This window comes from Octopus bimaculoides, chromosome 29, assembly GCF_046866305.1.
Source record: "Octopus bimaculoides isolate indiv1 chromosome 29, ASM4686630v1, whole genome shotgun sequence".
NCBI lineage: Eukaryota > Metazoa > Mollusca > Cephalopoda > Octopoda > Octopodidae > Octopus > Octopus bimaculoides.
This window is the reverse complement of record NC_142956.1, coordinates 214,872-227,371: the sequence shown is the minus strand read 5'-3', so window position 1 is coordinate 227,371 and position 12,500 is coordinate 214,872. Positions and strand designations below refer to the sequence as shown.

The window sequence follows — 12,500 nt, the reverse complement described above, 5'->3', positions numbered from 1 at the left end:
TTGTGTCTTCAGTTAGAAGAATTATTTCAAAGATGTGATAGAAAACTTTTTCTGCTTCTCTTTTCTCTCAGGAATTGTCCATTCTTTGAAGACTTTACTGGTTGACGAGGATGTGACTGTCAGGCAGTTGTCTGTTGAGTGTCTTTTCATCATTGCTTGTAAGTAATACCATTTATTGAATATCAGAGTTTTTTGTGTTAATTCAATTCAGGCGAATATAGCCTTGGGCCGACCAAAGCCTTGTAAGTGGATTTGGTAGACGGAAACTGAAAGAAGCCCATCGTATATGTATGTGTATATATGTTTGTGTGTCTGTGTTTGTCCCACCACCATCGCTTGACAACCGATGCTGGTGTGTTTATGTCCCCGCAAGTTAGCAGTTTGGCAAAAGAGACCGATAGAATAAGTACTAGGCTTACAAAGAATAAGTCCTGGGGTTGGTTTGCTCAACTAAAGGCCCCAGCATGGCCACACTCAAATGTTGGCAAATAGCCTTTACTGTAAAGAACTGTTACTGAATGTCTCTGTTTGAGAGATTTAGAAATAATAATATTTCAATAATAATTTTAAAAAGGAGAAAGTCTTAGCTGTGATGCATGGTGTATCGCCAAATGTTTTGATCACCTGTCACTATCTCCATGTGGCTCAACACATGAACAACGCATATTATGTGGCGCTGGCACATGTGCCATTGACATGATACTAGCATCAGCCATGACTATGGTCTGTCTTAGCTTGACAGGTCAACACGAGCACAGTATATCGCCAAAGGTCTCGGTCACCTGTCACTGTTTCCATGAAGCCCATTGTTCGAATGGTGCTTTTTGTGTGCCAAAGCTCACAGTTACCAGTCCGCATACACATATACACCTACAGACACAAACGCACACATACCTACAGCCTGTCTTTTCTTACACTGTATCTTCCTTCCGTTATCTTCCTCACCTCAAGCTTATGCCATTGGAAGGACTGCACTCATTGAACTCAACATGATAAACTCTGTAGCGGAACTGTTTGACGACCCCGATGTTGGCGTACGACTGAAGGCTCATAAAACTATTGAGATGGTAGCAGAAAGCCCCTTTGGTAAGTATCCCTGTAATATTCCTTCGTGGATTTAGGGTTAGCTGGCAGAATCCTTACTGTGCTGGGGAAAATGTTTAACTTCTTGACAACGTAGTCCTGCCTGAATCCTGTATAAAAAAATATTGGTTTTCTGTTATTTTTCTGCTGTACCCCAGGAGCTCAGGCTGTACTGGATGATAAACTGGTCAAAATATTAGTGGAGAAACTTGCTCAAGAAGAAACAGAAATTGTGGTAAGTTTTATGGAATTCAGTTTATTTGAATTTCATGTTTTTATTTAAACATTTTATGGGGTTCCCCTGAAAGACCTTTGGCACCATATTGCTTGACAAGGTGCATAGATCAGGTGTCAGGGAATCTCTGCAGGTGGGGTCATCACTTCTCTGCATTGAGAGGTAACAGCTCTGGTATTACGGACATGGGATTAGGATGTATCAGGAATGAAATGCAAGGTAGGTCCTTTAAGCTGAGCCAACTGGCTGGAAACTTAGGGGTTGGCCAAGGACGAGGTGGTTAAAAAATATGCATAGTCTCAGTTGGTCATTCTTAGGAATTCAGCAGGAAACTGTAATGAAGCTTACTTCTGATAAGACCATATGGAGGAGGGGCCTGAAGACTCTATAACTGGCTGGAGATTTAGGGGTAGGCCAAGAACGAGTCTCAGTCGGTCGTTCTTGGGAATCCAGCCAGAAAGTGTAAAGATGGTTGCTTCTGTGAATCCGACAGTCTGTCTATGCACCCCTCCATCAGTCCATCACGTCACACAAAATTGTCAATTACTCGAACACTTTCCTCTTTGGGGATTTCCCTGGTTTCTGCTGGGGTTGCTACCCCTTCGGTTCACCAATCATTTCAGGGTTGTTCTGGTAAACGTTATCCTTGAGATACCCAGATAAAAGTCTGGGTGGGGTTTCAAGTTCGGTGGATCCAGTACCCACTCAATGGTACACTTTCTGCTGATCAGTCTCTTCTGAAATCACTCTCTCAGCCAAGCTAGGGAGTCAGTTGATGCGTGGTGGGGTGACCCCGTCTTGCTGGAACCACTGCTCATCTTGATCGATCCCTCAGCATCATTTTATTCAAAGATTTATGGGTTCTGTTTTTTTTTTTTGGAGGGGGGTCACTTTGTATTACAATATAACCCCTGTTTCTTTTCTTCCCCAGCTGTATATTCTAGACACCCTTCACTTCTGCATGATGGTAGATACTGTTGATGCCCTGTCTGCCGGTGCCATGCTTACCTTTCGAAATCTTCTGAACCATCCGAATGTTTCCATCTGTGCCAAGGCAGCCATTTGTGTCCTTGATCTCAGGTATGTGGTTATAGTTGTTGTTGTTGTTGAACCCCAGGTCAGTCCTGATCTAAACAAACCTACACATGTCCTCAGCAGTCATGGCCCATGTTTCACTACCATGTAAGCATGGCTCATCCTGAGCGAGAGGCCCTTAGCTGCCAGCAGAGGTAGGAGATCTCTGAACTTTGCCAAGGCTAGTCTTATTCTAGCCGCTACACTCACAGAGCATCCACCCCCATTACAGACCTGGTTGCCGAGGTAATGGAAGCTATCAACTACTTGTAGCTTTTCCCCTTGGCATGTGATGGAATCTGTTTTCTGTACATCTTCTGTGTTTATTGCCCCTGTGCATCTGCCACACACAAAAACTATCTTCCCGGTTAACCTTCCTTTGATGTTGCTGCACCTTTTATGTGTCCATAGCTTACACCAGGTACATTGTACGGAGTTTCTACCCACACCTTTTCTACAGATCGAGCAGGGCCATCTACTGGAAGGGATTTGTGATTTGTCTGCCTTCCTACTTACTAAGACTTTGATTTTTGCTATGTTAACCCTAAGGCCCTTCGATTCTAGACCTTGCTTCCACACCCTAAACTTCATCTCTAGGAATTGTTGCTGATTGAGATGTGCCCAGGTATTGGTGACTTATCTGGTGTTCCTTGAAGGTCATGGGACCTTTTTCTTTTTTGATTTGTTTTGGGGTAATGTTAAATAGGGCAGAGAAAAGAAATTGTGTTGTAGCGTATTTATGTGTTGTGGTCCTTAATTGGGATGTATAACCTGTGGCCCTAGCCTTGAATGAATTCTGAATCTAATGTTGAGGTCGTATGGGCAATGCTGCCGCTATGTTCTCTACATTCTGGATCCAGGAGCTGATCCGGCAAACTGGATTGACATTATATAAAGCTGCACAACTGAAAATTCAAGTAATTATAGATATTTTTGAAACCCCCATTTGTCTAATTGTTGCCATCTTTCCTTTTATTGGTTGCATCCCACCAGTGTTCCATTGGCAGGAAAAGAAAAGGCTGTGGAGGATGACGTTGTTGAGCCCCTTACAAAACTGCTCCTGCATGAAAGTGATAAAGTGAGGGCCAAGGCTGCTGGTGCTTTAACAATGTAAGTTTAATCAACGTCACTCATTTAACTGGCAAATTTTTTTTTCTTTTTGTTTATCGATGGAAGTGTGTAGCTCTGTTATGTGTTTAAGTATATATGTGTATGTATATGTATGTCTATATATATATATATATATATATATATATATATATATATATATATATATATATATTTATATGTATGTATATGTATGTGTGTGTGTATATATATACATACATATATACATACAGTTCAGATTTATAGAAAACCACAAGACAAAGACAGGTGTAGGAACAACAAGCAGGTGTATTATTTTAATGCTCAGGAAAAATGGAAATGTCTTTTGTTTCGAGTCTATGCACTTTGACAGAAATGGAGAGATAATGTAAAAAAATAATATTATAGTGTGTTGAGTGTACGGAGCAAATCTGCTAACTGGATGTTATCCAGTTTTGTAATAAATTAAATAATTGTTTGTCAATTTAATAATCTTTATTTTCTTACTTTATTGTATATGTATATCTATATCTATATATATCTATATGCACATACATGTAATGATATTCTTAAAATATATGATATATATAATAATTTTATACATATATATATATGTATATATATATAATACAATGTTGCCTGTATGATATTTGCATATATCAAACTGTCCAAATCAATATTGTATCTCTAATTTCTTTCCCTGTCACCCAGGATTGCTATCACAACCCCTGGCAAATTCAAAGCCCTACATGCTTTAGATATACTTGTCAATCTCACCAAAGACAAGAGCAGTGAAGTAAGGACCAACGCATTGAAGGTAATTATTTCCCTTTTCAGGGGCGAACGTTGTAGTGTGTGTGTGTGTGTGTGTGTGAGTTGCTGTTTGACCCTTTAGCACTCAGAGTATGGTGGGTGCGTTTTACATGCCACCAGCACAGGGCCCAGTCAGGCATCACCGGCATCGATCATGCTTGAATGGTGCTTTTTATGTGCCCCTGGCACGGGAGCCAGTCAGGTGGCACTAGCATTGGCCACGCTCGAATGGTGCTTCTTACGTGCCACTGGCACGTGAAAACATTTAATATACTTTATTGTATATAATGTTTGCCTAACGAAGTACCACGTGCCTACGAATCATTAAAGTCAGGCATTATCTGAGATGGGGGTTCCTTAGGAATTTGGATGCTTTGCACAGGGCCACTCCATCACTTATAATAGTGATGATTTTTTTTTCCTGTTACAATAACAATTATAAAAGCAATTATGATAACGATCACAGCAATGATGGGTTTTTTTTTTTTGTTTTTCTTCTTTTTCAGGCGTTGACTTGTTTGAGTGAAGCTCCAAGTGGCAGGAAGATCTTGCTGAAGCACGTGGAGGAGGTAAATGGAGATTATATTTTAACTACTCCCTAAATGATTGTGCTTTGGTGTGTGTGTTTGTGGGGGGGGGGGTCAATAACGTGTTGTGAGGAAATACAATGAAAAATATATAAACTTAACATATATTGTTGAATACACACACACACACACACATACATCATCCCTCTCATCATCATTTAACGTCTGTTTTTCCATGCTGGCATGGGTTGGATGATTCGGGAGTAGCTGGCAAGGCCAGGGGCCGCACCAGGCTCCATTGTCTGTTCATATATATATATATATATATATATATATAAACAATTGCACCGAGGAAGGTGTTTGTAAGCCATTTAAAATAACACAAAATCCGTTAGATTCACTTCAACATTTAAATTTAATTCGTCAAAATATTTTCGTCGCTTTGAGACCGCGACCTCTTCACTGACAAAATTCTGTGCTGCATCTGAGAAAGTAACAGTTAGTTCATGATATATACGTACGTGTGTATGTATGTATGTATGTATGTATGTGCGTGTACATGTGTGCGCGTATGCATGTGTGCATGTCTATACGCATGTATGTATATATGTATATATGTATGTATGTGAGTATGCACGTATGTACTTATGGATGTACGTGAGTAATAGGGTAAGTGTGTAGACGTGTTTGTGTGTGTGCATATGTATGTACATGTGTATGTATGTTTATGTACTGATATGTGCGACAGTAGTTCTGATGTCGTGTGCATCTGAAGGTGGGTGGTTTGGTTTCGTCCAGCCATGGGTCTTTTTGTATGCTGAGGTAATGGTAGGTGGTCTGCCTCATTTGTTGCGGGTGGGACAAGCATATGCAAGGTTATTCCATGACAGGTATTCATTAGTACAAGTTAGGGTCAGGAAGAGGCCTAGTTCATACATATATGTAGTTATATATAACCGTATGAGCGTATATAGTTTGATGTGTGTGTAGATGTATGTGTGTGTGCACATGTGTGTATGTGACTATGAGTGTGTGCATGCATGGGCGTATGAGCATGTGTAGATATGAGTGTGTGTAGATATGAGTGTGTAGATATGAGTGTGTGTAGATACATCTATGTGTGGTATGTTTATGGAGGAAAAAAAAAAATGCATATTTGAATTTTAACCGTTATCCTTGTATTAGTGTCATATATATTTGTATATATGTATGTGTGTGTGTATATATGTGTATATATGTATAGGTGTAGTGATGGATAAGCGTATATGTGTGTATACTTTAAGATTATACGTATATTTGTGAGTGTGTGTATCAATTCACCGTTAGACGATGGTGAGAGGGGCAAACGCACACACACATATATATGTGTGTGCATGTTTACATATGTGTATATACATATGTATATATGTGCGTATATACAACCTTCAACAAAGTAACTGTCATGTATACAACTTGAACTGACGCACATATCAGTACATAAACATACATACATATGCACACACACACACACACACACACACAAACACGTCTACACACTTACCCTATTACTCACGTACATCCATAAGTACATACGTGCATACTCACATACATACATATATACATATATACATACATGCGTATAGACATGCACACATGCATACGCACATACATACATACATACATACATACATACACACGTACGTATATATCATGAACTAACTGTTACTTTCTCAGATGCAGCACAGAATTTTGTCAGTGAAGAGGTCGCGGTCTCAAAGCGACGAAAATATTTTGACGAATTAAATTTAAATGTTGAAGTGAATCTAACGGATTTTGTGTTATTTTAAATGGCTTACAAACACCTTCCTCGCTGTAATTGTTTTCGTTCCAGCACACGATCTCAGATCAGGTCACTTGCTATGCAAGTGCATCTCCGTAATATATATATATATATATATATATATATATATATATTGTATCACCTATACGAAAGTCATTATATTTAAACAAAGTATAAATAACTTTTCAAGTGAGAATTTTGCTACTTTGGTAATAGTTACAATACTTATTTTACCAATTGGAGTGCCCACATCAACAATAAGGTCGATATAGCTCGTAGGATGAGGTCCTGGATCTTAAGAACCTTCCGGTCCAGAGAACAAGGTGTCATCATTCCACTTTTGTCCTACTTTGTACGGCCACACCTCGAATACTGCGGCCCCTTGTGGTCTCCCCATACAGAACAAAACATCTCAAGGATTGAATCACCCCAGAGGGCACTCACTAAACGAATTGAAGACATGACTGATCTCGATTACTGGGACCGCCTTGAAGCCTTGAAACTCTACTCTCTCCAGTGCTGCCGCGAGCGGTACATCATTTGCACGGTGTGGAGAATATACTGCCAGCATTGCCCAAACAACCTGAACATTAGTTTCAAGGTTCATCCAAGGCTGGGACCACGGGCCATACGTCCCCTGCCCAATTCAGGATTACAACGTATAGGTACACTGCGGCATAATTTCTTTTCCTCAACATCCCCTGCCCTGTTTCACATTGTCCCGAAACTGATTGAAGAGGAAAAGGATCCCATCAGCTTTAAACGGAGTCTGGACAGATTTCTTCAAGGAATACCAGACGAGCCACCCATACCTGGATACAACTCACTCAACAAGAACTCACTACTTGAATGGACCATAAACAAACCTTGACTGTAAAAAGGATTTAGATAATCCTATCAGGTGGTGCTATTAAGTTAGACATGGCCTGGACCAATCTTTGGTCGAAACATATCTAAGCTTTACATATATATATATATATATATATCTGTATATATATAAATATATTGCATAAACTTTTTTTATTATTTGCAGATTCAAGCGATAACATCTGACCCTATCCCAGCTGTTGCCAAGGCTGCATCCATAGCATTAGGGGTCATTTGCTGGAAGCCGTAACTATGGATACATACTTGATACACACACACACACACACTCATCACACATACACATAGACAGGCACATAATTGAAACTCGTGTATACACACACACACTCTCACACTTACTTACACACACACATCTGATCCCCTGCATCTGCTGCAGTCCTTGTGTCACTGACCCCTAATTCTCAAACATAATAAACTTATTTCAAATTATATCTTTCTTCAAAATATCTTCTTTTTTTTTCTTTTATAATTTTTTTTATTTTTAAGAACGACATTGTAGGACAGGTGTGAGGTGCTGGATCCAGCCAGTTTGAACATAAAACAATGTTTGAACTGGATATGACTGGTTTAACCCTCTTCAGACGCCCAGGTGTTTTGGTGTGTGTTGCTGAAAAGACCAAAGAGATTGAAATTGATGGATGAAGGAAACGAAGGACAAAGTGCCGAAAACGCCTTTATTCATATGTATAAAGACTAAAGACTGTCTGTCAGTGATGAATGACCATGGGATTGCACGTCAGAGTGAAAGACTGCCCCATGACAATACCATTCATTCTTTTATTTGTTTCAGTCTTTTGACTGTGGCCATGCTGGAGCACCACCTTTATAGTCAAGCAAATCGACCCCCAGGACTTATTCTTTGTAAGCCTAGTACTTATTCTATCGGTCTGTCTTGCTGAACTGCTAAGTGACAGGGACGTAAACATACCAGCATCGGTTGTCAAGCGATGTTGGGGGGGACAAACACAGACACACAAACATATACACACATACACACACACACACACACACACACACACATATATATATATATATATATATACGACGGGCTTCTTTCAGTTTGCATCTACCAAAGATGAGAAAATATAAGATGAATGTTAAATGGTTTCCATGGGAACAAATTAAATAATAACACTTCTAAATTCAAAGGAGTTTTTATAAATAATTTATTTTCCATATATTTTATACACACACACCATATATATATATATATATATATATATATATATATATATACACACACACATATTTGTATAGATATATGTGTGTGTGTGTGTATGTTTTTATTTTAATTTTTTTCAATCATTGCATTTTTATTAATTTTTTTGCTGAAATCTACAAAACTTAAATTAAATTCAGAAAATACAAAAAGAAAATGAATAAATCAAAACAAAAAAAAAAAAACCAACAGAGGACGAAAAAATACTTTTTGACTGACTGAAAGATGGAGAGAAACTCACAGACGGAGGAAAATAAAAAAAAATTTGTTTTCTTTTTATTATTAAAGTTTCACACAAAAGATTTTCTTTGGCATTGTGACATTGCTAAGATGACATGTTGCAGAAAGCAATCGTGTTTTCCTCTCTGTTCTACGGATTTACTCTTGTCTTGAATGATTGGCGCCATTCCATTGGTTTTCTAGTTTATTTCTCGCTGCTCAGACAACCAGCACCTTGGCCAAAACCATAGCCACTGGGACCAAAGTTCTTGCCATAGCAATCTGTGAATAGAGAGAGAGAGAGAGGAGAAAAGATGAAAAGAAGAAGAATTTATGAAGAAATAGGGAAAGAATAAAAAGTACACATAAAAGGAACCCTCCGAATGTTGGGCAATAATCTGTCCTTGAGAAGACCCCTCAAGTGAAATCGTAGTTGTGGCCAATGCCAGTGTCATGTAACTGGCATCTGCTCTGGTGGCACATAAAAAAGCACCTTTTGAATGTTGGGCCTCACAGAGGCAGTGATGAATGATTGAGACTTTTGGCAATGTACCATGCTTGAGAAGACCTATCAAGCTGAGTGCCTTTTCAAATGCCAACCGCTCAGCAGAGTGGACTTTGTGATTTTTACGTGGAAGCAGCACAGGTAAGGTCATTTTTAGAAAGGATTTTTACAACTGGATGCCCTTCCTAATGCCAACCACTTTACAGTGTGGACAGGATGCTTTTTAAGCCAAGGAAAAGATAGAAAAAGAGACATGCAAAGAATTGAATCAACTTACTCTTGCAATATATTTCTCCTTCATGAGTGTTTTGATTGGTGGAATCAAGGGCCTTGCCACAACCTTTGCACCTGAAACATGCCTTATGCCATGGCTGCAAAAGAGAGAACGCAAAACTTAATCATTGTAATACCTGTTGTAATCCTTTATTGTCACATTGTTATAACATCCTTCAGTTTTTTTCTAAACCCTGTGAAAGAACTCAAAAGCTTGGGCCTCCAACCAGCCCTTTCACAATACCCTTAAAGCCAGAAACTTTTCAACACCTCCTCATACATACATACATACACACACACACACACACACACACACACACACACACACACACACACACACACATATATACATGCAGTCACACAAAGACATACACAGCATCAAATAAAGAGAGAGCGACAGACAGTGTAATACCTACCACAGTTGATCCAATGGCTCTCTCGGCATCGTATACTGTTTTGCCACATCGGGGACATTTCGGTCCGGTTCCGGAGTCGCCTCCCGACGGGACTGTTGTTGGCTTGTTCCTGAAACACAGTGAAAAAAAAATGTCAAGTTACCTTCTTGAATGACACTGACTTAGAAGGGCTGGTTTCATGGTGAATATACTCTCCACCTGGATGGGACACCAGTCCTTCTCTGGGTTACTCATTTTTGCCTGCAGAGTGGACCGGAGTAACATGAGAAGGAGTGTTTTGCATAAAAACACAATGTGTCACCCAGTCCAGGAATTGAAACCACGATCTTATGATCATGAGTCCAACCCCTTAACCACTGAGCCATGAGCTTCCACAGAAGTTTCTAAGCTCACCATAAAATGAAGTTCTGTGCTGTAACTCTCCCAGATTATTGTCATTTTAGTCTACTATTACTACACAAAGGGGCAGGCGTAGCTGTGTGGTAAGAATGTTGCTTCCCAACCACATAGTTTTGGGTTCAGTCTCACTGTGTGACACCATGTGCAAGTGTCTTCCACTATAGCCTTTGGCCAACCAAAGCCTTATGAGTGGATTTGGTAGTCAGAAAATGAAAGAAGCCCATCGTATATTTATATGTATATTAGGATTTTCGAGCGAGATCGTTGCCAGTGCCCCTGGACTGGCTCTTGTGCGGGTGGCACATAAAAGACACCATTTTGAGCGTGGCCGTTGCCAGTACCGCCTGACTGGCCTTCGTGCGGGTGACACGTAAAAGCACCCACTACACTCTCTGAGTGGTTGGCGTTAGGAAGGGCATCCAGCTGTAGAAACTCTGCCAAATTAGACTGGAGCCTGGTGTTGCCATCCGGTTTTACCAGTCCTCAGTCAAATCGTCCAACCCATGCTAGCATGGAAAGCGGACGTTAAAACGATGATGATGATGATGATGATTTGTGTGTGTGTGTTTGTCCCCTTGCTGTTACCTGACAACTGATGCTGGTGTGTTTATGTCCCTGTAACTTAGCGGTTTGGCAAAGGCGTACAAAGCACAAATTCTGGGGTCAATTTCTACCATATTGTGGGTTTTTATTTCTTTGTCCACAGGGTTATCCTGACAGATTTCATTATAGAGTGTCCTAGCTACAGCATCATATATGTATGTTAATCGTGACAAAGCCATCCTTGGACTCTGTGAGCCTCTTTCAAATATTGTGGGTGCTGTCCCTCCCTGCAGGTTGAACAAATACATAAAAAATTACAAAACATTAATAATAAAGAAAACAAAAAACACTGATGAAGTTAATGGTAAAGATGAAATGCTTGGAGCCACTTACGACATCTCTGAGTCTTTGTTACCAAACTGACTTCCTGTGTCCATGCTGAGGGCACCAGCGCCACCACCGAATCCATAACCTTTTGGCCCATACTTACGTCCATGGCAGCCCTTACAATAGAGTGTACCCTGGTGGTCAGCAACTGTGGTACTTTCCAACATCTTGTTACACATATCTGGAAAAGTAGATTGGAATATAGAAGTGATGTTTTCTTAGTATAGTTGTTTGGATAGCAAGGTGGATTCTAGTTTCTATATGTGTGTCTCCATCTGTCTATCTGTCATCTGTCTGTCTGTCTGTCCCTCTTTCTATATATGTGTGTGTGTGCATATATATATATATAGATGAAAACTCCTCCAATTTTTCACTCCTTCCCACCACCAAAGGGGAAAAAAAACTAAAAGAATGAAATACTCACTGCATTTGAAACACATCTTGTGGAATTTATTTCCACCTGCAATCTTCTCTTCTGCCGCATAGACGGCCTTGTTGCAGACAGGACATTTCTGTTGTTGGATTGGCTTGAATGGCATTTTGAGTTTTGTGGCTTACTCTCCTGGTTTACTGGAAGATGAAGGAAAAATGGACACCATTGTTTTATACATGTGTCTATCAGAAAAGGAGAGGACAAAAGAATAAGCAATTATCGTATGAACTTCATAGACTTACAGTTGTTTCATGTTCCAGTCTGTACGTGACTGATGCTTCACTCTGAAGCCTATGTATATTGAGTTGTACACCAGGTTATTAGTCTTGCAATGTGTGTGTGTATTTTTGTATTTGTATGAGTGTGTGTGTGTGAGTGCATGTGTATGTGTAAGTGTGTGTGTGTGTGTGAAAGTGTGTATGTGTGTGGTTGTGTATTTGTGTGTGTGTATTTTCATTAGTGTACATCAGTGTCTGTGTGCTTGTGTGGGCATGTTTGTGTGTGTGTGTGTATTTTTGTGTGTATGTTTGTGTACTTGTGTGAGTGTTTGTTGTGTATTATGCTAATAACAAGAAATTGTATTC

General features: G+C 39.7%; 2 protein-coding genes across 4 annotated transcripts in view; one reads left to right on the top strand and one right to left on the bottom strand.

The window, feature by feature from the left end:
- The window catches only part of LOC106873051 (radial spoke head 14 homolog), a 34,786-nt gene that overhangs the window by 3,158 nt on the left and 19,128 nt on the right, over nt 1-12,500 (top strand). The window contains exons 4-11 of one of the 2 annotated variants that reach the window (XM_014920266.3): nt 72-158; nt 952-1,086; nt 1,242-1,318; nt 2,250-2,398; nt 3,386-3,502; nt 4,190-4,295; nt 4,798-4,860; nt 7,671-7,951. In XM_014920266.3, coding sequence (XP_014775752.1) covers nt 72-158; nt 952-1,086; nt 1,242-1,318; nt 2,250-2,398; nt 3,386-3,502; nt 4,190-4,295; nt 4,798-4,860; nt 7,671-7,754 — 818 coding nt within the window. In that variant the 3' untranslated portion in view covers nt 7,755-7,951. Of the gene's footprint in view, nt 1-71; nt 159-951; nt 1,087-1,241; nt 1,319-2,249; nt 2,399-3,385; nt 3,503-4,189; nt 4,296-4,797; nt 4,861-7,670; nt 7,952-12,500 lie in introns of those variants that run through there. The other variant, XR_008267091.2, reaches the window with a different exon arrangement.
- The window catches only part of LOC106873050 (cysteine and glycine-rich protein 1), a 22,071-nt gene continuing 18,554 nt past the window's right edge, over nt 8,984-12,500 (bottom strand). For both annotated transcript variants that reach the window (XM_089345589.1, XM_014920264.3), the window contains exons 2-6: nt 11,908-12,053; nt 11,490-11,664; nt 10,155-10,263; nt 9,743-9,836; nt 8,984-9,242 (exon numbers count right to left, since the gene is read on the bottom strand). In XM_089345589.1, coding sequence (XP_089201715.1) covers nt 9,166-9,242; nt 9,743-9,836; nt 10,155-10,263; nt 11,490-11,664; nt 11,908-12,022 — 570 coding nt within the window. In that variant the 5' untranslated portion in view covers nt 12,023-12,053 and the 3' untranslated portion in view covers nt 8,984-9,165. The remainder of the gene's footprint in view (nt 9,243-9,742; nt 9,837-10,154; nt 10,264-11,489; nt 11,665-11,907; nt 12,054-12,500) is intronic.